At 45.1% G+C, this 26,713-nt stretch overlaps 13 protein-coding genes across 13 annotated transcripts; 8 read left to right on the forward strand and 5 right to left on the reverse strand.

Annotated features, from left to right (window-relative positions):
• Positions 1-189: 189 nt before the first annotated feature.
• Positions 190-1,896, forward strand: BABINDRAFT_163777 (uncharacterized protein). The gene has a single exon (XM_019130093.1). The coding sequence runs from the start codon at positions 358-360 to the stop codon at positions 1,420-1,422; it is 1,065 nt and encodes a 354-aa protein (XP_018982372.1). The 5' UTR covers positions 190-357; the 3' UTR covers positions 1,423-1,896.
• Positions 1,897-1,898: 2 nt separating this feature from the next.
• BABINDRAFT_163778 (uncharacterized protein) lies at positions 1,899-2,775 on the forward strand. The gene has a single exon (XM_019130094.1). The coding sequence runs from the start codon at positions 1,931-1,933 to the stop codon at positions 2,669-2,671; it is 741 nt and encodes a 246-aa protein (XP_018982373.1). The 5' UTR covers positions 1,899-1,930; the 3' UTR covers positions 2,672-2,775.
• A 33-nt stretch (positions 2,776-2,808) lies between these two features.
• BABINDRAFT_163779 (uncharacterized protein) lies at positions 2,809-3,968 on the reverse strand. The gene has a single exon (XM_019130095.1). The coding sequence runs from the start codon at positions 3,949-3,951 to the stop codon at positions 3,052-3,054; it is 900 nt and encodes a 299-aa protein (XP_018982374.1). The 5' UTR covers positions 3,952-3,968; the 3' UTR covers positions 2,809-3,051.
• A 707-nt stretch (positions 3,969-4,675) lies between these two features.
• Positions 4,676-6,287, reverse strand: BABINDRAFT_163781 (tRNA:m4X modification enzyme). The gene has a single exon (XM_019130096.1). It carries the CDS (start codon positions 6,218-6,220, stop codon positions 4,718-4,720), a length of 1,503 nt encoding a protein of 500 aa, XP_018982375.1. The 5' UTR covers positions 6,221-6,287; the 3' UTR covers positions 4,676-4,717.
• An 87-nt stretch (positions 6,288-6,374) lies between these two features.
• NPL6 (Npl6p) lies at positions 6,375-7,866 on the forward strand. Its single transcript, XM_019130097.1, has one exon. The coding sequence runs from the start codon at positions 6,392-6,394 to the stop codon at positions 7,724-7,726; it is 1,335 nt and encodes a 444-aa protein (XP_018982376.1). The 5' UTR covers positions 6,375-6,391; the 3' UTR covers positions 7,727-7,866.
• Positions 7,867-9,073: 1,207 nt separating this feature from the next.
• Positions 9,074-11,062, forward strand: BABINDRAFT_42289 (m-AAA protease subunit; the record flags this gene model as incomplete). The annotated part of the gene is made up of 1 exon (XM_019132064.1): positions 9,074-11,062. The coding sequence occupies one exon, from the start codon at positions 9,074-9,076 to the stop codon at positions 11,060-11,062; it is 1,989 nt and encodes a 662-aa protein (XP_018982377.1).
• Positions 11,063-11,442: 380 nt separating this feature from the next.
• Positions 11,443-12,404, reverse strand: TMA19 (Tma19p). The gene has a single exon (XM_019130098.1). The coding sequence runs from the start codon at positions 12,382-12,384 to the stop codon at positions 11,881-11,883; it is 504 nt and encodes a 167-aa protein (XP_018982378.1). The 5' UTR covers positions 12,385-12,404; the 3' UTR covers positions 11,443-11,880.
• Positions 12,405-13,168: 764 nt separating this feature from the next.
• On the forward strand, positions 13,169-14,217 carry BABINDRAFT_163784 (uncharacterized protein). The gene has a single exon (XM_019130099.1). The coding sequence runs from the start codon at positions 13,364-13,366 to the stop codon at positions 14,102-14,104; it is 741 nt and encodes a 246-aa protein (XP_018982379.1). The 5' UTR covers positions 13,169-13,363; the 3' UTR covers positions 14,105-14,217.
• Positions 14,218-14,555: 338 nt separating this feature from the next.
• On the forward strand, positions 14,556-15,115 carry BABINDRAFT_163785 (uncharacterized protein). Its single transcript, XM_019130100.1, has one exon. The coding sequence runs from the start codon at positions 14,676-14,678 to the stop codon at positions 14,946-14,948; it is 273 nt and encodes a 90-aa protein (XP_018982380.1). The 5' UTR covers positions 14,556-14,675; the 3' UTR covers positions 14,949-15,115.
• Positions 15,116-15,317: 202 nt separating this feature from the next.
• BUD22 (Bud22p) lies at positions 15,318-17,884 on the reverse strand (the record flags this gene model as incomplete). Its single annotated transcript, XM_019127291.1, has 2 exons — positions 15,318-16,740; positions 17,328-17,884. The coding sequence occupies 2 exons, from the start codon at positions 17,882-17,884 to the stop codon at positions 15,366-15,368; spliced, it is 1,932 nt and encodes a 643-aa protein (XP_018982381.1). The 3' UTR covers positions 15,318-15,365.
• Positions 17,885-18,692: 808 nt separating this feature from the next.
• BABINDRAFT_42155 (3-oxoacyl-[acyl-carrier-protein] reductase (NADPH)) lies at positions 18,693-19,421 on the forward strand (the record flags this gene model as incomplete). Its single annotated transcript, XM_019132057.1, has 1 exon — positions 18,693-19,421. One exon carries the CDS (start codon positions 18,693-18,695, stop codon positions 19,419-19,421), a length of 729 nt encoding a protein of 242 aa, XP_018982382.1.
• A 413-nt stretch (positions 19,422-19,834) lies between these two features.
• On the forward strand, positions 19,835-21,171 carry BABINDRAFT_10428 (uncharacterized protein; the record flags this gene model as incomplete). The annotated part of the gene is made up of 2 exons (XM_019126742.1): positions 19,835-20,946; positions 21,153-21,171. The coding sequence occupies 2 exons, from the start codon at positions 19,835-19,837 to the stop codon at positions 21,169-21,171; spliced, it is 1,131 nt and encodes a 376-aa protein (XP_018982383.1).
• Positions 21,172-22,216: 1,045 nt separating this feature from the next.
• SPE2 (adenosylmethionine decarboxylase) lies at positions 22,217-26,573 on the reverse strand (the record flags this gene model as incomplete). Its single annotated transcript, XM_019127292.1, has 2 exons — positions 25,576-26,573; positions 22,217-23,412 (listed from the first exon to the last, which is right to left on the reverse strand). The coding sequence occupies exons 1-2, from the start codon at positions 26,534-26,536 to the stop codon at positions 22,217-22,219; spliced, it is 2,157 nt and encodes a 718-aa protein (XP_018982384.1). The 5' UTR covers positions 26,537-26,573.
• Positions 26,574-26,713: the final 140 nt, after the last annotated feature.

Here is a 26,713-nt window from a genome sequence, read left to right on the forward strand (position 1 = left end):
CAATCCTATTAATTTATACCATCAAAGCTCCAACTAATAACTTCGAAGCTCTGTAAAATCACACTTCCACCTGCGGGCTGAACACTGCAGGTCACATGTTATTAGATAAGGTGGCGCTCGTTCTTCCGTGCGGTATACTTATATTGTCTCTCTTGCACCTCCTGCGTTTTCTGTACCTCCTGTCCATAGACTCCAGTGACTTTTCATCTTGGATCGGCTGGCGTTTACATGACAAAGGTACTCTTCAAGTCATCTTTAATTGCTGTTTTGGTTGCGTTACTTTTATTCAATTTCCCCTTGTTGCTTTCCAAATCGCTACAGTTATCCAGATTTGTTGTTCCATCTTTCCGTTCCAACATGTCCACCATCCCATACAGCAAAGAACTAGAGATCGCTCAGCTTGCCGTGAAGAGAGCCTCTATCTTAACCAAGCAGGTCAGCGACTCCTTGAAGAACGGCACCAATACTGTCACCAAAGATGACAAGTCTCCAGTCACAATCGGTGACTTCGGTGCGCAGGCTGTTATTATTAAGGCCATCAAGGAAGCCTTCCCTAACGACGAGGTTGTGGGGGAGGAAGACTCAGATGTGTTGAGACAAGATGATACTTTAAGAAGAAAGATTTTTGAGTTGGTTAAGGACGTTGAGTCTCAGGACACCCAACATGCCCCCCAATTGGGCAGCTTCAAGGATGAAGCGGAAATCTGCGATGTCATCGACATGGGTAACTCCGAGGGTGGCAACAAGGGCCGTATTTGGGCTTTGGACCCAATTGATGGCACCAAAGGTTTCATCAGAGGTGATCAGTTTGCTGTCTGTTTGGCGTTGATTGTCGATGGCAAAGTTAAGTTGGGGGTCATTGGATGTCCTAATTTGCCAGAAGTGTTGCCGATCCCACAAGGCCAGGACTCTATTATTGCACGCGGTGGTCTCTTCTCCGCCATCGAAGGAGTTGGTTCCTACTTCCAGGATCTCTGGGCGCCATTGAAGCTGCTTCTTGAGACTGAAAGAATTTTCATGAAGAACGATTTGGAGTTCAAGGATGTGAAGGTTTGCGAAGGTGTAGAAAAAGGGCATTCTTCGCACGATACCCAATCCCAGATTAAATTGAAATTGAGCATCCCGCTTGACTCCACCATAAATTTGGACTCACAGGCCAAGTACTGCACGTTGTCTAAGGGTGTGGCAGAGATCTACTTGCGATTGCCTGTCAGTGACACCTACAGAGAGAAGATCTGGGATCACGCTTCTGGTCAGGTGTTGATCACCGAGAGTGGTGGGATTGTGAGTGATATCTATGGCAACCCGTTGGACTTTGGCAAGGGCAGAACCTTGGCTAGTAAGGGAATCATCGCTGCCAGCAAAAACTTGCACTCCGATGTTATCAAGGCCGTTGGTGCCGTTTTGGGCGAAAGGGACTAGGAAATTTACAAACATGTATGAAAGGCCGGCTATATGGATATTGGGACCGAAACCTTAGATCCCTGTGTAATTGACTGGTCTACAGTCATCAGTAATAGAGGAAACCTAGAATTTTCCGTCTTCAAGGACGGGGGTGACCACGCGACGATACAACTTTATGAAGTATGGCCCACAAACTCCATACATCGTATTACTCTTTGGTAATGGTAGTGCTGGTTTTCACGCCTTTCATATTTAGGGGGTTGGTATACTAACCACTATAGAGCTGTCCATTATGGTCACACAGAATTTTTTTTTCCCTTTCTTCCACCACCTTCTGCTTTCATTTAGGTATATCACATGAAAGATGTGATGGTGCATAATGTGTGTTGTATTCCCTCGAGCCGCACACTAACAAATTTTATTTCTGCATGCAGCAAACGATAAGTTTTTTTTTTCATACGATCTATAAACAGTTGCCCAGTACATATAAAGATATCTTTGGCACATATTAAGCCTATTCAAATTAATGGAATTCAGCTATTCAGACCCTTTGTCAGTGAGTGAGACTACAGTCAAGGCCGAAGAGCCATTTTCAACCATTCCACCCTCTCCCTTTGCATATACGCCTACATTCCACTTTCCACCCACATATAACCACGAACAAATCGCAACCATCAAGGATGAATACCTGCGGATCCATCAGAGTATGTTGAGAAAGGAATGTCTCCCGCAATCCAGATTGACGGTAAAACAGAAGCGAACTATAGAGAAGCAAGAGACCGTGCACTTTTTCAACACCTTAAGGCCCATCTTTAAGGTGCCAAAGCACAAGAAGAAGCCTGTTGTCAGACCCAGTGACGCGATATTTTCGTCCATATTGATGGGGCATGGCTCGGCAGACTACAAAACCAACTTTTTTGCCAAATATGCGGGCACAAATTACATCGAGGCACAAGCAGAGGCCATCAAGACGAGGGAAGAAGCCTCCGTCTTGGAGGACTATGACTCAGATAGACTACAGGATATGCTCATGTCACAGGATGCTATCGATGACCTCGATCTTAAGCAAGTTGATGAAGATGTGATTATTAGCTATCTAAGTACCCATGCCGATGACCTAGACTTTGCAGAGCTAAATGGGTTTGTGAGGAAAGATATCGCGGCGGAGATAAGAAAGTTTCTATTAGACGAGGTGGTAGAGGTGCGGGACGAGTCCGGCGTTGAACCTGGAGTAATATCAAATGTTCCATTGTACTATAAAATATGAAGAAATGCATTATATGGTGCAATGCTGCCACTTTGATGAATAGAAACTATCCTGCCTATGGCTGAAAACGAACATCCTCCAGTAGTTTAAGCTTAATAAAGATTCTCTAAAACATGAATGCTGCATAAATTGATAAGGTTTTGTCCAAGTGAATTGGATCAAAGCTTGAGTCATTTTTGTGAGAATGGTGAAAGTTGTATTACACTTTAAATTATAAAATTCTGATATCGGTTTATCAAGTGGTTGGATGAAATGGCTTATTGCTTCGTTTTCTGAGCCTGCTGGAAAAAGTGAACGGTATGCGGTCATTTCCAATCCGTTTCACTTTTCGTTTTAAACTAGTAAATATATCAGATAATACATACGTGTTTTTGTTATTATCAATATTTTGGGGATCTGGAAGGGGTTCGACTCGGCAGACGCCTCCGTGGTGGGGTCGCATCACCCATTGTTGGCTTCAACTCAGTTTTATCCGTCCGGTTTCTATTGGGACTTCTGTCACGCTCCCCATAATTACGATTATCTGGCCGTCTGCGTGAATTCTGGTTGGTTTCGCCGTCCCTTTTGTGTGTATATCTTCTGTCCACATCATCTCTCCTGTAAATACCTCTTTCACTTTCACCATCTCTTCTGTGTTGGTCTCGACTTTCATGACCTGTTAGGATATTAGATCTGCCACCTTCTCTTCTTGGACCGTTATATTTGCTCTCTTCTCTTTGGGGATGACTTGATTTCCTACCTTCACCTCTATGAGAATTCGAATTTCTGTACTCATCTCTGTGAGAATTCGAGCTTCTGTGTTCGTCTCTATATGGATATGATCTGGCACTCTCCCTTGGATTAGATCTGCCTTTTGCATCATTGTACGGCTCTCTGGCAGGGGTTTTGTACGGATGTTCATCTCTACTAGATCCAGACTTACGGTAGCTGTTTCCATGGTTTCTGGTCGTGGGCTGTAGTAACTTGGCCTCTGCTTGCTTCATCTTGAGTCCTAAAAGCTCGACAGGAATCCCATCTTTGTCAGTTTGGGCGGACACTAATAACCTCCAGAGCTCCTTGCAAAAGGGTTTAGTATTTTCCTCCAAGAATCCTTCTAGCTGCCCTAGCACTTCGCGGATATCGGGGAACTGGACCTCTGTGACCAAGTTGAGCGCAAATTCGGATACAATGTCGTCATCCGGCAAATACGTGTTGAGCTTATCCTTAATCCAATACTCAAAAATAGGCTTGTTCACTTTAGAGGTATCCACCTTTTGATCAAATAGCTTGTTAGATAGCATTATAGTGGGACATCAACAGTGGAGTGTGTCTGCTTTAAGATGACTTAAATCATGTCTGAGAATTCGCCCAAACAATATGGCATCTGCGTGCAGGATGCAGCATCACATTGTTATTGGCATTCGAGCTGAAAGAGGCTGACAAGGAGAATACGATTCTATAAATTTAATCGATAGAGTATGGGTGGAAAATGACCTATGGGTCTTATATTATAATAATTCAATTCTTTTTTTTTGCGTAATGAATTCTGAAGTTGGTGTAAAACGTAAAGCGTAAAAAAAGAGAGAAATTGGAGTCATCAGAAATAATGGCAACAACAACGTGTCTGAAATGAATCTAAAGTACCATTTATTTGCTCTATTTACCTTGGAAGATGAAACCGTCTTAGTTTGTAAGCAAGCAATAGAATATACGTAGAACACCAGCGCTATAACGTGTCAAATCATAATCTATACACTAGCGCAATTCGAAACTAAACTTAGTAGTACAACGGATGGTATAATACATGGTTGTTTTAGGATGTGGCCGGAAACTCTTCTATTAGGTATGTCGTACCGTTCTAGTAGATATACTGAGGGTTCATAATTAGCCGAAGTGAGATTACCAATAGTACTCGTCTGTGTAATAGCGATGTAATTCTAACTAATGCTACTCCTTGGGTAATTTTGTTCACAGGGTAAAATTAAATGATATACACAAAATTAACTTTATTAATTACTTAGTACAGTAGCCAGGTATCAGATATAAGGTCATATTAAAGAAAGAAAATTACGGGCTCTCACTTCCCTCGCCCTTTGGCTTGATGATCAAACAGACGTTTTCAAGCGAGATATCGCGTTCGACATAGTGACACAACTTGACGTCAAAGCCACTACTCTCCAACGCAAACCGGCGCGACTCGTCTATGATACGTCGTGCCTTCAACCCGATTTCTTCTCTTTCCTTGACTGTGAGGCCGCTGATGTGGCCGTTCAAATCTTCATCTGCCATTCCCGGACGGCGCCCAGAAACAGCCCAAGAAGCCATCTTCATCATTACCGCAAACGCGCGCGCATCTAGGCCGCGGGTGGTGAGGAATTGCTTTGCTCCTGGGAGCATGATATCGTATGCGCAACAGTGGCGGCAGCACATGGCCACCACCAAGCCCTTGAACCGCATGTTCTTCACCATTTCAAGGGAATTCTGGATACATCTTAACGTCAAATCTGTTGCAGCACCGCACAAGTGCTTAGAAATGCCAATAAACCTCACTCTATCGCCAAACTTAGCCATTTCTGGCATCTTCACCACCTCATCGAGCAGCAAGTCCTTGATGTCAACCTTCATGCGCAACACGCTCGGCGCGTGCGCCTTCTTCGTATCAGCTTGCACCAACGGACACTTCGCATTTGCCTCATAATAATCCTTGACCAACTTCTGCTCCAACTTGTTTCTGTTGCTTGCACGGTCTATCAACACGAAACCGCTCGCGCCGTCACGAATGGGCCCCACGCTATGGTGGAGGGCCGCCTGGTTGACGTATCGCGATAACTCGGCTCTACCGCACCCAAACTCCATGAAAATGTGCGCGGCGTCGCCCTTCGGCACGAGCAAGCCCTCTGCGTGAAGGTGGCCGATCAAGGATGCCTGCTGGATGGCATGTTTCTGGTTACCAAGCTCGCCTAAGCGAAGCGACAAGCTCGCGTGGTTATGCTGGATAAATGGTAAAGGAGCGAAAGCAGAAAAGACCGTTTCAATGACAGGAATCCACATAGCAAAGTCTTCCGCAGTGATGTCACCGGTCACCGCAGAGGAGGCCACTGAAGTGTTCGCAGCACACACGGCTCGCTCCGACTCCTGGGGAAGGTTGAGGTTTTCCTTGTACCACACCTCATAGGTGTTGGGAATCCCAACCCTGCACTTGAGTAAGTGCCGCTGCAAATCCTTTTCCCACACGGAATGGCGGCCATCCTGGGGACACGCAACACGTTTCTGAGCTGTCTCCGGATTTGTAGAATGCACCGCGCAGAAGTCCTGGCCGGCGCGACGTGTCATACCGCACTGACGTTGCTTTCTGGGAATGATGAAGCCGCATTGTAAGCGGACGCTTTGCTCCACTTTCTGGCGCTTTACAGAGGGAGCTCCAGAGGTATGGTTGGCCTTAGCAGCTGAAGCCCCTACCACCGTGCCCATCTCACTAGATACACTCACTGTAACGTCACTAGACACCGTTACAGTTTGCACGGGTACTACAACTTCTGCCGTTTTTGCTTCTGTGGTTCCCACTGGCATAATTTCTTTTGTCAATATATTGTAGACCGGGTTGCAAGTTGTAGCATGGCTTCATCTCTGGGCGAAAAATTGACATCCTGTATACTCGACGCGCGAGTTTTTACTTTTCAACTCAAAAACGCGTGTCTTCACAAACAACACCTGCTGATTCCATCAACACTCCAACACATTATGAACAGAAGAAAATCCAGACGACTCAGTTCCCTCGAAGGGTCTGACACCGAAGAGCGCTTGGCTTCGCGTTCGCGCTCACGTCGTACGACAGTAGAGGTTGTTGAACTTGACACAGAGCTCGGGATCAACCCTGAGGAGTTGCCACAGGACGATGAAGACGATGACTACAGCGGGGCTAGCGAGACGGAAAAGGTTGAGGAAGAGGAGGAGGAACATGTGTCCATCACCGATGACCTTACAATCGATGATAAAGTGGACAAGAAAGAGACGGTGGTGGAGGTGGTGGAGCCGCCGCGGCGCAAGGGCCGTGGGAGACCACCAGGAGCGAAGAACCGTGCAACGATCGAGCGCGAGAAACGTGGCATTTTCAAGACGCCCAAGCGCCGCCTGGAGTCGCAGGATGGGCGCCGCAAGCGGCGCACAACCGTCAAAAAGCCTGACGCACCATTGGTGGACGATGACGGTAACCCTCTTGAGGTACGTGACGATGAGATTGTGGTAACGCCAGACGTTGACGGTGAGACAAAGATCGATATTAATGGGATTTTGAAAGGTGGCCGCGTATTCCGTGAACGCACGTTCACGGTATTTGGCAAGGGTGAGAAGCGCTATATGTTATCAACAGAGCCTGCACGGTGCGTGGGCTTCCGTGACTCCTACTTGTTGTTCCACAAGCATAAGCACTTGTACAAGTATGTGTGTAGCCCCGAAGAGAAGGCGGACTTGATCGAAAGAGACTTGTTGCCTCCTACGTACAAGGGGCGCTCGATCTCGCTTGTGACAGCGCGTTCGATCTACCGCGAGTTCGGTGCGCGCATTATCGTTAACGGGCGCCGCGTAACGGATGACTATTACGAACAGCGTGCACGCGATCTGGGTGCGCGTGAGGGCGAAATTGTCGACCCGCTCGGTGGACAGCCGGCACAATACGTGCCGTGGAATCCGATCTCCACACTCGCGCATCCGACTGCGAAGAATGATACGCAACACGTTGTGCTCACTGATGAAAACTGGCGCTACCAGCACGCGTTGTCCGCACGCCTTTGTGATGAGGAGCTTGCGCGCGTCCGCGCGAATGTCTACGCACTGGGTGCTAAGGACTCGTACTCTGGTTTGCTTTTCTTCCCCGCGCACACCCAGCCGCTGCATGCGGCATTTGTGCGCGTGGAGGGTGGCATCCCGGGGAAGGTTGTGGTTGACACTGTGGTTCAGCCGCCGCCAGGGATTAAGTTTACTGGGTTGAAGGACGTTCCGTTGGACGTTTTTGATGGCGTAGTGAGCGAAGAAGTGAAGGCTGCGATTATTGCCCAGCAGCAGGCGGAAGCGTGCTAGGATCGAAGCGACAGCAGCCTTTTAGCTATATGTTTGTAGTTTTAGTACCATATTATTTTATTTTTTGATTTTTGTTAATGCTAGGTGTGACGTGAGTGCAGCTTTTTGACCGTAATTTTAGTACAATAAATGGTACCTAGCCTTTTTTATTTCTAGAAGCGAGATGATCCCAGGGTGTTAGCTAATAACTTTAGTGTACGAATCAGTTTTGATTTTTGACTGAAGTTTATAACGATAGGGCCGGAAGTTAACCAAAAGTTATATCATAGAGAGTATATATATGCGATCGTGGTTCACATTTATTCCTTGCAACTAGGTTAACGGCACGTTTCAAGTAGATATTTATGAATCCCGAAACTCAAAATTCTAATAACCGTACTTGTGTGAGCATGATCTCAGAATTTAAGTTTTCATGGCACTATAAGATTACCTTATTCAACAATAAGCTAACATAAAGAGACACTCCTGAGCAGTATCAATGCATATTAGGATCTGAAATCAAACTTTTTTTTACTGAACCACCAATACGGCATCCTGATTCAACTTTTCCCGTCTCTTTTGGCCCTTCATCTCTGCCATAATCTATTCACACGGTAGTGTTTCGGAAGTGCGGTGTGTCTCAGGACCACAAAGGCCCACGTACGACAGTATTAGCCATATATCAGGGCTGCAGACTCAAAAAAATATAGACTAACTTATTTATTGAGAAATAAAAACGAAAATCGAGCAGTAGTTAAAAGTTTGCGTCAAATTTGTTGGTGCAATACTTGATGCATTCTTTCTCCACTCCAGCTGCGTGCATGGTCCAAAAACTCACGTGAGCACGCCGAGTTTTCGGTTCCATTTGCCTCCGTCTTTTGGAGCTATATAACAAGTCACTTCTTCTCTGCGTACACATCTCTTATTACTAAAGGTATCCTCACAATGTCCTCCCTCAAACTACTTGGCCCGTTGCGGTCAAGTTTTGCGGCTGGGATGATAAAACCTGCCAGACACACGATGCTCACACGCGTATTCGCCCCCGGAAGACCTTTCTCAGGTGCTGCTGTCCAGCACTTTGTGCGGTCCAGCCCGTTGATGGCCAGACGTAAGGAAGAGAAGAAGAAAGAGATTAAGGAAGAGAAAGAGATTAAGGAGGAGAAAGAGATAAAGGAGGAGAAAGAGATAAAGGAGGATGTTAAGGAGGAAAAAAAGACTAAGGAAGAGGCTAAGGAAGAGGTTAAGAAAAAGAATGACGAGAAGGTTCTAGATGATGACTATGTCACTGGCCCGTTTGGAATCAAGTTCAAGGTCATGAGAGATGACAAGGACGGCAACTTGGACAAGCGGCGCAAAGACTTTGAAGACATGTTGAAGAAGCAGGCACAGGAGGAGGGCAAGAAGGATAAGAACGGTAAGCCAAAGGTGAATGCGGATCCGAATGTCCAGGTGTACACGTTGGAAATAACAGGCCGCAACTTGCTCATCGGTGCGAGTATTTTCATCTACTTGTCGTACTTCTTCTTCATGTCGTCGAACGATAGTGACTCGCAGGAGATCTCGTTCCAGCAGTTCAGAACTGATTACTTGGATAAGAACCTTGTTGCCAAACTCGTGGTAGTCAACGATTCCTATGCTGAAGTGATATTGAACCAGAACGGCAAACAACAGACGCATTCTGACGGCTTATGGTTCGGGATCGGGTCTGTCGAAAGCTTCGAACACAATTTGGCGCGTGCCCAGGATGACCGTGGGATTTCCGAGGACTTCCGCGTGCCGGTGCTGTACACACGCAAGACCAACTGGACATCTACTGTGTTGAATATCTTGCCCACTGGGTTACTTTTGGTGTTCATGTATTTCATGTTCAAATCATCTGTGCCGTCCGGTAAGGGGGGTATCTTTGGGATGAGCAAGAATACTGCGCGCAAGTTCAATCCTGAGACTGATGTCAAGGTAAAGTTTGAAGACGTTGCCGGTTTGGGCGAAGCTAAGGAAGAGGTCATGGAGTTTGTCAAGTTCTTGAAGAACCCAAAGAAGTACGAGGACTTGGGTGCTAAAATCCCAAGAGGTGCCATCTTGAGTGGCCCACCAGGGACCGGTAAAACCCTCATTGCCAAGGCCACTGCTGGTGAGGCAGGCGTTCCGTTCTACTCGTGCTCCGGGTCAGACTTCTACCAGATGTTTGTTGGTGTGGGTGCCTCCAAAGTGCGCGACTTGTTCAAGATGGCGCGCGAGAACGCGCCATGCATTGTGTTTGTGGATGAGATCGACGCCATCGGAAAATCGCGCTCGTCCGGCGGTGCGCGCGGCAACGACGAGCGTGAGTCCACATTGAACCAATTGTTGGTGGAAATGGACGGTTTCACCGCCTCGGACCACATTGTGGTCTTGGCCGGTACCAACAGAGTTGACGTGCTTGACAGCGCCTTAATGAGGCCTGGTAGGTTCGACAGACATATCCAGATCGACAAGCCCGAGTTAGAAGGCCGCAAGGAGATCTTCAACGTCCACTTGAAGAAACTCACTTTGTCGCCAACCATTGACAAGGACTTGTCTGGAAGGTTGTCCACCTTGACTCCGGGCTTCTCCGGGGCTGACATTGCGAACGTGTGCAACGAAGCGGCGTTGACTGCGGCCCGTATGGAGGCAGAGTTCGTCGAGTTAGTGCACTTTGAGTTGGCGATCGAAAGAGTTATCGGTGGTATCGAAAAGAAATCCAAGGTCTTGAACGAGCAGGAAAGACGTGTTGTGGCCTATCACGAGGCTGGCCACGCCGTCTGTGGCTGGTACTTGAAATACGCCGATCCGTTATTGAAAGTGTCTATCATTCCGAGAGGCCGCGGTGCACTTGGTTACGCCCAGTACCTACCACCAGACATCTACTTGATGTCCGCGAAACAGTTGGAAGACCGCATGACGATGGCGTTGGGGGGCAGAATGAGTGAGGAGCTCCACTTTGCGTCGGTCACTAGTGGTGCATCGGATGACTTTAAGAAGGTCACTAATATGGCCACCGCCATGGTCACCCAGTTGGGGATGTCCAAGAAGGTGGGCTATGTCAACTACGAGTCTACTGACAGCGATGACTTGACCAAGCCGTTTAGTGAGGAGACCGCCTCCATCATTGACGAGGAGGTGCGCCGCATCATCAACATGTGCCGCGAGCGCTGTTTGGCCATGTTGAAGGACAAGTCAACCGAGGTTGCGCTCGTTGCCGAAGAGTTGTTAGCAAAAGAGGTCATTACCAGGGAGGATATGATTAGATTGTTGGGTAAGAGACCGTTCCCGGAGCGTAATGATGCGTTCGACAAGTATCTCGAGAAGAGAGACGCAACGGAGTCCCAGGAAAAGTAAAGACCATTATGAGTTAGAAGCATGCACCTGTTTATAGTTAATTTATGTCATAGCATGAATATGGATGTAGAAAAGTGGCTTGATTTTTTTGGTTTAATTTTCATGTAGTAGAATAGTTGTTGGTACAGGGATTTGTATAGAGTTGATATTGGTTCTTGGCACTTTCACATTTTTTTTTTAAATTCGAGTTAATTACGTATATAATTAACAGTTTGGTTTTCAAAACCTGAATGTCAAATATATCCAAAGAAACTTTTCTACTCGATTTTACTATAATATGTTAAATAATTTTAGATTCAAAGTGAATATATGGATAATACATTATATAAAAGATATATAGTACATACAAACACGATGAAATATATATATATGACCGTACTATGATATCCATATTGTGTCGTATTTGTATATAGATGTGAAATTGAAAAAAAATAACATGAATGTGTACAAATGATTTTAGGCATCGAGAGTGGGAGTTGGAATATATCCAATGATATAAGCGATTATTATTCTTGAAAATTGAATTGTAACATCGTTATTTATGCTAGAACCAAACCCCTCAATCTTCTCAACGCTCATTAATTATCACGTTGCTGGCCTTCGCGCACGTTTTCTCACAGGTGAATTAACAGTCTAGCTGTAATTACGTGACAAGAGTGCAATTATAAATACAAGGTAAATGAGGTGTGATCGAGGTTAGTATGCATTCTATTGCAATTGAATGCGAGGGATCTACACCAGTGATATCCTAACGAATTGAAACGGTATGTATTAAAGTTGGCCTGTGGACAAGAAAGAAGAACTAAAAGCAGGACAGCTTAGATCTTCTCAGCCTTCACACCGTGCTTCCAAATGGCAACGTATGGGGTGGTACCGTCTTCACGGTAGTTCAACATGACAACCATGGCATCCGGGTCCATAGATTCACCAGTGAAGAAGTCCCAGTCACCGAAGGAAGAGACAACCTTCTTGACGTAGGTGGTGGCACCCTTTTCGAAAGCGGAGATGGCTTCTGGGTCGTGTTCAGCCAAGTAAGCCTTGACCTTCTTCATGTAGCCCTTAATGTAGACCAAGAAAGACTTCTTGTCGAATTGGGTTGGGGTCAATCTGAACGAGTAGACAACGTTGTTAACGGTCTCAGTACCATCTTCCAAGTCCTCACCAGCTTCTTCGGCAGAGGCATTACCACCAATGTCGACTTCACCAACACCGACGTTAATGTTTTGACAGTCAGCTTCGTAGATGGCACCATCAACTTCGATCAAGTTGTAGGCGTCAGACAAAAGTTCATCACCAGAGATAACGTCAGTGTAAATAATCATTGTAGAATGTGTGTACGGGTGGAGAATTCGAAAAGAGAGAGCCAGAACCTAGGGTTCTGAAACCGGACAACTGGTTAATATATACAAAATTTTCAGAAAAGAATTTTGCGCCGATGGAAAAAGAAACGACAGAACGAGAGAAACTTACCCGGACATAGCACGTGACCTAGTAAGTAATTAAATAGACGCACGATGGGGCTAATGTAAGGCGGAGGGCTAAGCAGCATGGCGGTGATGATCTGGCATAGCTGGAGCCGCAAGTTAAGGTTGCAACCTATGAGTATCGCACTTCGTAGCCAGGGCACTACCGCATAGACCATACCGATGAATCAACAGAGACGAGTATTTAAAGAGATTCTCCTACGAGGTTATGGCGTCACTCCCGACAATTTCTAGCGACTCCTTAGGCGAAGAGGCATCTGACAGGTTCGATCCGTGATCAAACATAGGGACAGTAAGTATATACAGATATCGCCCGGGCATGAAGTGCTAATCCTATTGAAAGAGAAAAAGAACGATAAACCGGGCCAGTTATTCTTGGAATATGCCAGATAGAAACAAGGTGTCATACACATCGTGGAGTGAAAACGCTCCGAGGAGCATGATCGCAATGCATACTAGAAGTAGTGATAAAGAGCCGCAAAACGCTTTTCTAGATCGGTGTTCATAATCTGGCACTAAGATTCCTGATCCAAATTGTAAAAGGAAAAAGGAAAAAGAGGGGAGATTAATCTACCATAGAGGGTGGGAGCCAGGCGTATTTATAGTAGAAGGCCCTGGCTACGAAAAACTGAAAATTTTCCCATGTGGTAGCAGCCCTGATACAAATGCAGGCCCGATGAGAGCGGGTAAATTGTATGCAGTTCACAGCTTGCCATGTATCTGACAGACACAATTGCCACACACAAGACAGACAACTCTGCGCCCTGTCATATACAAGTATTCGGAATTGATTTTAAACAGCCTACACGTACTAACGATGTTCAAACAGTCATTTGAGAGCGAAAAGAACCAAGAGGCCACCATATACATTGGGAACCTCGACCCAGAGGTCACAGAAAACCTCCTATACGAGCTCTTTGTACAGTTTTCGCCAGTGAGGTCCGTCAGCTTGCCCAAAGATAAAATCCTCAAGACACACCAGGGGTTTGGGTTTGTGGAATTGGTGTCTGCGACATCGGTAGACTATGTGATACGTGTGTTGGGCGGCATACAACTTTTTGGAAAGGTCGTCAAGGTCAAGCGCTCTAACGTAGACAAGACGAAAACGATGGACGTGGGGGCCAACTTATTCCTCAATAATCTCGATTCTTTGATTGATGAGAGGTTTTTATATGACACCTTCCACAAATTTGGCGAATTTGCCAAGCCACCGCACGTGGTCACAGATCCCGTCACGGGCACCTCCAAGGGCTACGGATTCATCTCGCTCACCGAGTTTGAGGCCGCTGACAAGGTCATTGAGATGATGAACAACCAGTTTTTAATGAACAAGCCCATCACGGTCGAGTACAGCTTGAAGAGCAACGGGAAGGACCGTCACGGTGACGAGGTCGAGAGGCTTATGGCTGCCAGTGCCAAGAAGCACAACTACGATTTTAACAACGGGAGTATATTTCGCATGCCCCAGCAGCGGGCCACTGAGAATCCGGAAGCGAGCGATGTGGGCAGAGGCATAGGAGTCCCTAGGGGAGCAAGACGTGGCTACCGTGATGCATAGGCCCTGACTTACTAGCTCAGATAACAATTAGACTATACTCTTAACCTATATTGTGGCCCAACACCTAATATATACAAATATATAAGTAATTGGAATATTGACTTATATCGAGAAATGATGGCCAGTTGATAGAGCGGCTTGGTGTCATGAACCGTAGTTGCCCTCCTTTAATCACCTATGGGCTAGGTAAATACAGGGGTTTCAAACTTGGTGTTTAGTAATCATAAACCAGCACGTTGGATTACTAGCGCTATATAGCTAACTCATGGTTTCTAATACAGGACGGGGGCTTGTTTTGGCTCACTTGCATGCATCCCCGGAGCGGGGTCGTGCGCAGAGCATTTTAACCGCCGGGCCCGGGGCAGATACCTAAAATCCTCGATGGTATAAGCGGAGTGTCGCATCCTTAGATATCGCCTTTTTACTGTACAACCCAAAGAAATTAGTATGTATTCGTGGCTATTCAGCGTATCAATTCAGCGTTATGTCTGCAGCGATGTTACATGATCCATGTATCCATTGCCTCTGAGACCCAGATGCAAATTACAGTCCTAACCCTTTTCTAGTTAATATGTTCGCCCAATCTGCCCGTTTTGCCGTCACTTCTGCCTCTCGTATGACTACTCGTCGCTCTTACGCCACTGCCTCTACTGGCTCCTCCATTAAGGGTAGTTTGGTCGGCTTCTTGTCCGGGATCACCGTCACCGGCGCCGCCTCCTACTTCTACTTGATTGATGAAACCAAGAATGCCAACAGCGCTGTCTTGGGTGATGTTTTGGATTTGCAATCCTCCATCAAGACTTTGGAAGAGTGTGTCAAGGCCTTGGAAGAAAAATCCAAATAGGCTTCTCAATCCCCCTCTACTTCTCTGGTTACTCTTGCATCCAAAATATCTTTATAGCTGAATAGATATTACGGTTTAGTTATATGAATGTACTATAGGCAGTCTGTAGAAGTGGTCCACATGATTCAATTTATGATATACGTTTTTGACACATCAATGGTTCAAGCATGCCACGATAAGCACTCAAGATCTGGATCTCTGTTTCAGTGGAGGCTGTCCCTGTCTAAAACGATAAAAGTCACTCCATACCATTTGAATCCCACGCCACATTGGTAAAATCGAGTCAGGCAGTTAATTTAGTGTACATACTTTCGACTTCGAGAAGCTTTAAAGGCTCCTGGTACGCTTAGAAATCATCTACAGACTCACCCACGATAATATTTTACATACAATTTTTGTATTACATAGAAAGTCCGACTAATCAAAAGTAACCTTCTTACCCGAGAACTTGGCCTGGGTCATCTCTTTCTGCTTCTTTTTGGCCTCCCAAGACGGATGCAATGGTGCGTCTTCCTGTGCCTTACGTTTCAAGGCAGCAGCCTGGATGGCGCCTCTGTCACCCAATGGGATGTCGTTAGTACCGGAGGGCGCAGCTAACAACGCTCTCTTGGCAACTCTGGCTTCGTACTCCTTCTGTTTGGTCTCTCTCTCGGACTTGTAACGCTCCTGCTCCTTCTGTACGTGTGTGGCCTTGGCCCCATATTTCTGCTCCCAGATCTTTTGTCTGGCTCTCTGGCCCCTTCTGTTCTTTCTCGGTTTGGTGATGTTTTTGACCATCTCGTCGTCAGAAATATCGGATCCAGAGTCGCCAGAGAAATATCCGGATGCTAATTCTGGAAATACTTCCTTTTTTTTCTTATCCTTTATCTTTTTCTCTGGAACTTCAGAGTCTTCAGAATTTTCTTCTTCATCGCTTGGCTCCTGGTCGGTAACATCGTTATAATCAATATCCTCATTTAAAACAACCAGTTCATCTTCATCGGAAGAGGCAGCCACCATGTCTTTGTACACATCGTAGTCGATGCTGGAATCGGAGTCGAATTCTTCGTCTCCTTCTACCTCTTTCTGTCTTGACACTGTATCTTCGCCCTTAGAGATTTCAGAGACAGATTCATCATCGGATTCTGAATCAGAGTCAGAACTGGAATCAGAGTCTGCGGTTGCTTCTTCGGTGACAGGCTTATCCACTGGCCCCAAAACCAACTTCATGTTGGATTCGGCGTTTGCCAACAAATCCTTGAACTCTTTAGTGTTGAAAATCTTTGATACCATGTTGTTAACTTCATTGGAGTTGTTCTTGAACTGGAAAGACGGATTGCTAGGGTTAGATTTATCCAAAATGGCTTCCTTAATCCATTCAGGAATAAACAGTGGTGGGTACAGTTTTAATTCCTTGGATGTAAGGTAGACTTTTTCACAAAGCTTGACCAATTTAGCATTGGCAACATATCCAAGTTGCAAGCCTTGAATCGTGGTGACAGCGACCAAGGCTTCGGTGTACCGTTTGGAAGTGTTATCAATGATCTTACTGAGCTGGAGAGTAGCCTTACCGCCCTCGACCTTGGCGTACTTTTTTAACGCCCTCTCAAGTTTTGTCTTGGATGCGTGGACCTTTCTTTCGCAGAGCTCTCTCTTTAGGGTGTTGACCTGTTCCAAAGCAGCATCTCTGGACTCTGGCAAGTTGAACTTCAACTTTTTTGACTTTAATAAGAGCTTGGTTCTTGGGAAACGGGGTTTGGTGTTGAAAAACTTGACTTCCAATAAGTCCAACTTCCATGTGTTATTCTCCTTACTAGACATGACTGGAGGGAATCCGTAACGGGATAGAGCGGTGCTTGGGCTCTTTAGTTATACATGGCGTTATTACATAGGAATAAAAAATTCTCACGTAAAGTAATGTGCAGGATAAAAATAAAAAGTTCGTGCGGCGCAGACTATCAGCGGGTAAAGGAAGAGAAAGGTGAGGGACGAACTTGGGTAGTTACCTTTGGTGGATATCTGTGAATAGGGTGAAGTATCGCTTAAATATTTTTCTATGGGCGAGCTGATGACCTCTTGGCTTTTATTCACCCCATTTTATCATTAATTCTCCTAGAATTTATTTTATTGAGATTTCAGGGGAATATAATTGAATTTAACGAAATGTCACGGGAATGCTTTGCCACCTAAAACCTCCGACTTATAGAGCCTGTGAATTTAATAAATGAGATCAATAAAAAGAAAAGTATAATAAGAATAATATCTCACCTCAGTGAAATGAACGCGTGAGAAAATCAATAACCGCGCCTTGCCACGCAAAGGAAGGAGTACCATTTTTTTTAACATATTATCGGGATTACATCCTTCGATGTAAAAGAATTATTAAAGGCCTTGAGATACGACCCCTTCTGATTCTCACGGTCCAAAAGAATCTTCTTCTTCGCCACACCCCATCTGTAGCCACTTATTTTGCCGTCCTTGGTGAGAACACGGTGGCAAGGAACCAAGATAGCGATCTTGTTGGCACCACACGCGTTGGCCACAACCCTGGAACTTGTCGGAATCAGCAAGGCAGTAGCAATTTCCGAGTATGTAGAATACTTACCGTGTGTGGTTTCATCCAACAAGTAAGTCCACACCTTTTGCTGCAAGGGCGTCCCGAAGATGAATTTGTGCGGAATGGTTTGTTCCGCGTTCGCTGTGTTAATTAGCGTGGGATTTTCAATCACGTCACAGAATAATTTGTTGGTGTTGCTGATTTTCTCGTTCAGGCCTTCAGTAAATAGAGAAGGGGCCACAATACCCAGTTTCTTGATCTTGGCAAAGTCGGCTTGCATGGTCTTGGTGAGCACCAGCAGGTTGTCTCCCAAGGCTGCGTAGTACACCACACCTTCTTTGTCTAAAACAACAATAACACTGGTGTAGCTGGTTTTGGAAATGGTATAGAAAAGTTTCATAACAAATGTGAAGACGAAATGGAGAATTATTAGAAGAAAAAGAAGGATCAAGAATTGGTGGCACGTACTTCTAGGACGCGCATATGTAGGGTGGCGTTTATGCGCCGCTTTCGCGACAGTGCGTAGATGTATGCTACAGAGTCTTTGTTACCCGAAAGGGTGAGCATGGGTAATTGTCTAACACAAGCGGGGTGAGGAAGGAAAAGAGTCACCGAGAGATTAATCTATACATACATGGTGTGCCGGACACTCTCACTGTTGTACGTTAGATACGACGTGCCACTAGTGCAAACTATTTCTCTGTAAGGGCAAAAATATATTTGGGTCAAAGTACGAGATTAAAGCTGCTAAAGGAAACAGATAAGGCCAGAGAAATCGCATCCCCTGTGGCTGATATTATCTGCGGGCTTTATAGCTTCCTCACAGAACACTGTGTTTTACCGGAATATTATTCCATAATCACTAACATGAGAATTTGGCGTATAGCGCAGGATAATAGTCTAGATATTCCACCACTACAGTATTACCTACCTCCGATAATTATTTCAAGCCGTCTTTATATTATAGTGCTATACGAATATTTGGTACAAAGCTGATTTGAAAAAACTCTCCAAAAAGCGACGGAGGAGTAATATCAACTGGAATATCCGGCACTCTACCCTCGTAAAAAGAATTGGAAGTTAAATATTAGTGAGACTAATTGTATGCTTTCGCGACATTGATATGCATAAACATGAAGCTTGGAATCGATATTTCTGCCAAATATCATAAAGGATAGTCCTTATTTCACATCTCTCGTTGTTACAATATGTTTCTCTGTGGAAAGAAGGCTATCGTGACTGGAGGATCGCGTGGCATTGGTTTCCAAATCGCACACAAGCTCGCAGAGTTGGGTGCTAACGTTACTTTAGTGGCCAGAAATAAAACCCTCCTCGAATCTCAACGAGAACGGCTCAGCACAAGCATCCCAGGACAGGCCCACTCTATTATTTCCTGCGATTTGAACTACCCAGAAAATATCCCCAACGCCTTCACGGCCGCGGCAATCAACGATACCGCCATTCTAGTGAACTGTGCGGGGGTTACCCAGAACCTGCTCTTACTCGGAACTTCCTTGGAGGAAATCAACAGTTTGATGAACACAAATCTAGTTTCGCCTATTGTTTTATCACAGTTACTCCTCAAGCCGATGATGCGCAACAAGTTTGGCCACGTGATAAGTATTTCGTCCGTGTTGGCTACCAAGGGCGTGAAGGGATCCAGTGTGTATTCGTCCACCAAAGGCGGATTGGTTAGCTTCACAAAAGCCATGGCGGTGGAGATGGGGCCGAAAAATATCAGGTTCAACTGCATCTTGCCTGGTTTGATTAGTACGGATATGGGTAAAACTATTACTGATCTGGGGATATACAATACTCCGTTGCGGCACTGCGCAATCACGGAAGCCGACATCGCCGACGCCGTGGTCTATCTTTTGAGCAGTGAGGTGATTACAGGCCAATGCATCACCATTGACAATGGGTTCACGGTATCGTAATGATAGGGAGGACTTCAACGAGTGCTAGAAAATAGCCCCAGAACTGTACATAGCAAATTCCATCAGGCAGTGCACCACGCCAATAGACCGCCCAGTAAACTCTGTAGTCTTGTCAAAGCTACAGCTAATAAAATGGAAAATAATTTTAATTTAAAAGCATATCGATAGTTAAGAAAAACTGATTTAAATGTCTCATGTCGAAGAGAACGGGGTGACTGGGGTAACGCAAAAGCCAAGTCGTCTCTGTCCATGTTTTCACGGTATCACGTGCACGCACACCTGCAATTCGAAGATCTTACTCGAGTATGCCATACCCAGGGCATAAACAGTGATCACTTGCACCTCTTTTTCGACTCTGGCCTCTCTTTTTCCCACCAAGAAACCCCTCTCTCACAAATCCCGCTGAATATGCGATGAAAGGCAAGCTCCTGGACTTGAGATGTGAGAATGAGCCCTGGCCGCTATCCAAGTGCAAGCGCGTGTTGAGGCCATTTGCGTCCAAAATCCGCTCCTTTCACGACATGGCGAAGCATTATCCCCAGATTCTCGAGTCTTCCCAGGATTTTGGCAGAATCCTCCAGCTGCGAACCATTAACCGTCAGTCTTCTAGTACACCACCCTCTTCCAACGGCGCACGTTACGGCAAAGGACCCAAGAACCGTTACACCAAGTCTCAATATACAATCAAACCCAGATCCAGAACATACGAGGACGACTCAGATTACGATTCGGGAACTGAAATGCAAGACTTGACTTTCGATATTGATAGTGATAGGGACGATGGGGAAATGGTGCATCCGATCCAGGCCCTTGATTCTTACCACCGGTGGAAAGCTATGAAACCCCAAGTCACAGAGGAGGGATATCAGGAATTAAGCGAGATTTTCGAACTCTTTAAGCGTTTTATGAGTCAGGCATATACTTCTGACCCTGCTAGGTTACAAGAACATTCCGCAATGAAAGTGGGCCAGTGCGTGGAAGTAACGGCCAGACAGTCGATGTTTGACGATGAAAACGAAGCGGAAAGGGACCCTTCAAATCATTTTAATGAAGCTGACTGGTACGAGCACTCTCCGGCAATGAAGCTTTACACGAAATGGATCTTGCTTGGCCAGGGCTTAGAGATTTTGAACTCACATGTATCTGACTTGTACTACGTCTTCCCCAGCTTAATCCATTATTGTGTGGAGATAAAGGCACTTAGAATCGCACAGATTATGGCCAGCAGATACTTGAGCGAGGTCCCCTCCGATCTCTTTTGGTGCTACTTTGTCCAGCGAGTGGGGATAAACACACTACACTCACCAAGCGAGGGCCAATCCAGCATCCAGCGGAATCATTTCGCGGAGCTCCTCAACTTGGCTCAATTGGGGTACGAAGAAACGATTATAAGCCATTTGTGGAACAAAGTCGACTTCAAGCTACTATGGAACCATGAGCCCATCTGGGATGAAATCAAGCGGATCGCCGTCTCTCAGAAACAACAACATTGCACTCATTTGCTACTAGTTGTTATTGTTAAGAAGTTTTTCAAACATTTGAAAGCCTTGAATCTTCCCCAAAGCAGTTCTGAAATGGATTCCGTTCATGCTTTCCTTGAAAGTCTAATCGTCTTGTGGATTTCAGTATTTGACCATCGGCAATATAATATCAACACCTTGCTTTTCAAGTTAATGCACCAATGTCTTCCCAGGTTTCGCCTAGAGGAGTATCACATTCTCCTCCTCCTAGTGGAGCAATCGTTGATTAAGACGGATCGCCGTGATCTCATCGATGACGTTATAAGCAGATATAGCGAAACTAAAAGGCGGAAGGTCTTCTCTTGGGTAGCTAATGCTCTTAGTGTTATTGCACCAGATCATAGGTTTCTAATGAACCTCTTAGAGCCATTGTCTCAGACTCACGCTATGCTTTCGTACGAAATTACAAAGACCTGTCACCGGAACGGTGGGCGAGATGCCGAGACATTTAGCCCCGTGAGGGGCTTTAAGGAGCAACTTATGTCACCGGGATACCAAGTAATACTGGGAGATGAAAAGTGTCTTGTTTCACTCAATTCACCGTCAGTCGACTATTACAGCGAAGGGGTTCTGGAAGGTGATAAATCGAGGGACGCTCTCGAAGGGGTACCTGACTCGCGATGGAGTACTGCGAATCGAGTAAAGAGCTATTGCCAGGTTTCAGTTGAGAATCTATTGGAGCACGGTAGGCGGAGAAGACGAGTATCATCCGGTCCTGAACCCTATCGAGGCATAAGACGACTGGGTAGTAGGGGTACCTCACCGGATATGCGTGTTCCGGATGACCTGTTTGTCAGTATGCGGAAGAGAAGGAGGGTTCCCAATCAGAAATCTGTCTTGGCGGTTCCAGAAAATAGAAGAATTAGGCCTTCTTTGGGAGGGCTTATCTGATTATAACATGGACAAAGGAATATAATGGTTTCACTTTCGGTAGAATGGTTCAACCCAGACACAGAAAGTTTAGCCATGGCCAATCCAACGTTGACAGAAAATACCGGAGGTAAACTATTCAATCTTACTGCCAACTCCCGTGATGGACATAGTACAAAGCAAATGAATGGACAATAGATTAACCAACCATATCAATAAAAAAAAAGGAATAAAAAGGTTAAAGATATAATGAAATAAAATTAAACAAAATAAATTCAGAGTGAGCAAAGGTGAGGGCACCTAAGCCCATTTAAATCTGAAAGAAAACTCGGTAATAAGCCGGAAAAAAACGAGATTCATTTAATGCCTCCCCAGACATTAAAAAACTAAGGGTACATAACACCCTTAGATCTTAATTTTTTGAAACGACAAATACATCAACGTATAACCGTCATTCAAATCATAAATAATCTTTTCGTTTCTTTCGTAGCCATCGAGCTTACAGTTTTCCAAAATCTTGAAGTTGTCGCCAAACTTGTCATCCTCCACGGTGATTTCGTTGGCAATCAAAGTCAAACAGAACTTGCCTGGCTTGAAGATGTCCAACACCTTGAGCAAAACGACCTTGTCATCCATGCCGTAGTCAGCAGCCTTGAAGTTAGATTCAAACGAAGCGTACGACCAGCCCTGCTCAGGAGTGATGTGTAAGGTGTAGTACTTGTCTTCCTTGATGGAATTGGACGAGTAACCACACGGAGTAAAAGCGAACGCGTCATGAAAAATTTCAGAGTCAGGGTACAACTTATTCAATCTCGTCCTGTTCAACGTCTTCAAGCCCATGAGGTGGCCCAAGTCATCAGATATATTGGTAGCATTCTCATCACCGGGGTGTCTACTGGTAACAAACTGCTGAGCGCAGGTTTCGTCCAATTCGGTCATCAATATTTCGAGCGTCTTGTCGCCGCCACCAGTGAACCCAGCTGGGGTTTTTGGAGGAGTTAAGCTTCTCAAAAAAGGTGTGGTTGCACCCTTATGACCGGCAGTATACAAGTACCAGTGGTCAGTGGCCAAGTTACCAACCACATAAGACTTGTGATTGGAAAAGAACCTGTTCAAGTAACCGACTTCGACCTTCCAGTCCAGGTGGATGGGCTTCTGTTTCTCTGGGAACATGAATGACCTTCTAGAATAGAAGATCTTGTAGATAGAGTGCGAGTCCATGGCGATGTTGGCATACTCAGCAGCGAGTTGAAACAACATTTCCAAGCCCAATAAGGTGGTAGTTGTGCCGCAGGTCTTTAAAATGACCTTGTGTGGAAACACAAAGAACGAACTTTCGGACAACAAGTAAGAGTCCACGCTTTCAGTAGAAATCATGGACAAAACCTTACAGCTGACCAAGTCCAACAATTCTTCCCACTTAACCAATGGAACGGATCTGAGACCGTCCACAGGCGAGGTAGCAGGTAAGTGCTCTGGAGATTCGTAGAACCAGACTTCCAATAACTTTTCTGGGCCTTCAAAGGCATCAGTGGAGTCCAAGTTGACGGACAAATCATGGTTGACATAAGTGTCATCGACGTAGGATGGTGCGACCATGGCTTAATTTTTGATGGTGGGGTAAAAGGGGGTTGGATGATAGGGCTTTGCGATTATGTGGCTAACTTCGGAAAGATAAAAATATAATGCAAACTTACTCTTTTTCAAGGAGGTGGGGATAGGCTTTTTTTCTAAAAAAATCAAAAACGAGAAACGAGGTAGAGAAGTGGCAAGAAACGTTTCAAGTTAGTCCGACCGGTAGGGGAGGTGGAACCGGTTGGTAAAAAGGGAGTTAAGGGAAGGAGATGGTAAAAGGAAAAGGATGAAAAGAAAACTTGTAGCTGGGATTCTTTCGTGGGAGAGTGGTATGAGTCGTGTTATCCAGGCCTATAGCGGTTAGTAACATATCAGTGTCAACAGTCTGAAGGTAACATACTTGGAAGGTCTTGCAAAACGGATAATGACTTCTCTAGGCATAAAAACTCTTTAGGAGTACTTGGCAGAGAATTTGATTTTGTTTTGGAATGAAACAGAGGAAAGATTCAGTATTCAGGCAGATGGATGAAATACGGATTTTTCTCTCTTCAAAAAAATAAAATCAAAGCTTTGTAGTGGTTTGCTTGTTTTGGAAGGAAAAAGTCGAGCAATTAACTTCTGGCTGACAGTGGCAAACGGTGGTGTTTTGGGAGTAGGTCAGGGTCTGAGAACCGATTATTGGGTGAAAAGTTTGGGGTAAACTAGAGTTGAGGGGGTTAAAACTGAGAAATTTTAGGAAGTGGGGGGAAGAAAAAAATTGACAGAAGCTAAAATTTATCGATTTCTTGCTTGCCCAGCATCAAGGTAAAAAGTTGAGGAGTGAAAAATTCGCACATGCATGATCGAACCCACAAATCACAGTGCTATCGAGTGACTCTTCCAGGGGCGTCATAACGTCGCCAGGGGAAAAAGCAATTTTTCAGGGTGGGGAAAACGTGCACGTCTAGTTTAGGTCGCCAGAAGGGATGCTCTGTTGGCGGTTGAGTCGCGGTCACGTGGTGATAACGGGACTTAAGGAACGCTTGTCTATGTACAGAATGTTTGGTCAGTAATTAGCTGAATGCTTATGGTTTACAGCATATATTTACATAGTGGAAAAGGAATAGAGTTCGCGGTAACAAGCAAGTGCTGCAAACCTGGGATTTTGTGACTATAAGAATGTAGAGTAGAACTATTCATTTTAGCCAAGTTAAGTCTCCAATGGTACTTGGTTTGGCGCACCCTGATGTTTTCGGAATACTGCAACCCCACAATAGGTTCAGAAGCATACACGACTAATTTCTCATAACAGTCTATAAGCAAGTACGAGCCAACCCCCACGCTTTAGTTGTATAATACATACAGTATTATAAGGGTTTTGCGTTGTCTTTAATTAAGATTGCCTGCATTGTTTACATATCTGACTGGTAGCAGGTTTCATGGGGCCGCAGCAGGTACAAACAAACTAGTTGGAGATAAGGTGTAAAAGAAAGCGGGATACAGACAGATACAATCCAAGAGTTTCAATTACGTTAACAATCACACGACATGTAAGAGTAAATACTAGCAAAATCTCCCCCCATATTTTGGGTCTCAAACCTACCAGCGACTGGAAGCTCGTTGGATCATACAATTGATCTTTGCTACTGCAATATCCACATCAACAGTGCTTTCACCGGTAACGGATATCTGATTAAGAGGTCCTATAGTGGTGTTTGTCGAAGTGTTTGTGAAATGGCGCATTTTTCTCATTTCAAAGTAGTTTTGGTCCTCATTGTACTTCGATAACGCAAGCATTTGACGGTCTGTCAAGTTTATCTCAACAAGATTTCGAACAAGCTTCGAGACAATGTGGATAATCGTTCTACGTGTTTTCGCCACTCTGGCTTGACTTGGAGAGGTAATATGAATCGTGGAATAATTTTCTGATTCAGTGGGGACAAGGGAGATATTCACCCCTGTGGTTTTTTCAAGCCGGAGAATATTTTGCCCTCGTTCGCCTGTAAACGCCCCCACCAACCGGTTATCAATCTCAATGCCAGATGTTGGTTGTAAACCGTCAATCGCTAAAACACTTTTGGTTTGTTCAGCTGCGCTTGTAATGTCTTTGATGTTATCACCGTAAACGGTAATTGACTCACCTTGGCGCCAATGAAACAAAGTCCTAGGATGGCAGTTCTTGAGTTTTTTTAGCATTAAGGCGGTCACACCTTCGGAGGACACGCAATCAATTACAGTGGCCGTTCGATTGTACGATTCCAATCGCAGTCGGAGAATGGCCATGGCTTCAGAAACGCCCTCCGCACCATAAACTGTTATAGAGGCAGTATTTCTGCTTCTAGTGACAGAAACAACCACATCTGCATCCTCCTGAAGCATGTGGAGTTTTTTACCGCCTTGGCCAACCAACAAAGGAAGAACATGGGATGGGAACTGGAAAGTTTGGGACATTTCTTGCATGGATGATAAGTATTTCTCGATCACTTTCTGGGCCTTATAGACGTTTTCCCTGTACTCACCGTAGATAATAACACCCAATTCGCTGCTGCTTTCATTGTTTTTGTCGACATTAATATTACAGTAGTACTGTTTCTCTAACGCCCCCAAATCAAGAATAAAGTCTGTCTTGTTACTCATACTCTTTCCACTGACTTTCGATGGAGTGTTGTTTTTTGCCTTGAGGTTTCCAGTCAATAAAAATCGTTGTGCTGCGGGAATCTTGAACTCCACACGGTTTTCCACTAACTTCCTATACCGACTCGAAAGCTGGCGGTACGCATTATCAACGTCAACTTTTAGTGGTCCTTTGATATGGAAGGAGGCATCTTTATACCTGATACTCACATTATTTGCATGCTGAAGCTCAGCAACGATGAATCCCCTGTAGCCAATGATTAGATCTTTGTAATGGGTGTCAACTTTAAGGCACTTTTCATGGAGGAATTGATCTGTGGGTAACTGATCAAAAAAGCGGGGAGCGGATTTCTGGGCCTTAATGTTCTGGACCACGTCAATGAACTTGGGCTTCGCCTGATAGTCGAGTTGGCCAAAGTATGAGGGTTTATGCAAGGTGTCGTTGTTCAGGTGGGGCGACGACGAGAAAGACCGCACACATCGACCGTATAGGGGTAGTTGTAGAACACATGTGGTGTATTTATATGGAATCAACATTTAAAAAAAAGTTGGCGGTGTAGCCGAGATAACTGCTGCTCTGGCTTTGATAAAAATTCTAGATAGGTCAATATGTGCTCATGCTTAGCCTCTTTGTAAAAGACGTGTTATGACCGGGTCGTGCTGAAGCAATACGACCTGCACCTAAGGAAACGCAGATGTGAAGATTGGGAGGCC

The sequence above is a fragment of the Babjeviella inositovora genome (assembly GCF_001661335.1).
Source record: "Babjeviella inositovora NRRL Y-12698 unplaced genomic scaffold BABINscaffold_18, whole genome shotgun sequence".
NCBI classification, from domain to species: Eukaryota; Fungi; Ascomycota; class Pichiomycetes; order Serinales; genus Babjeviella; species Babjeviella inositovora.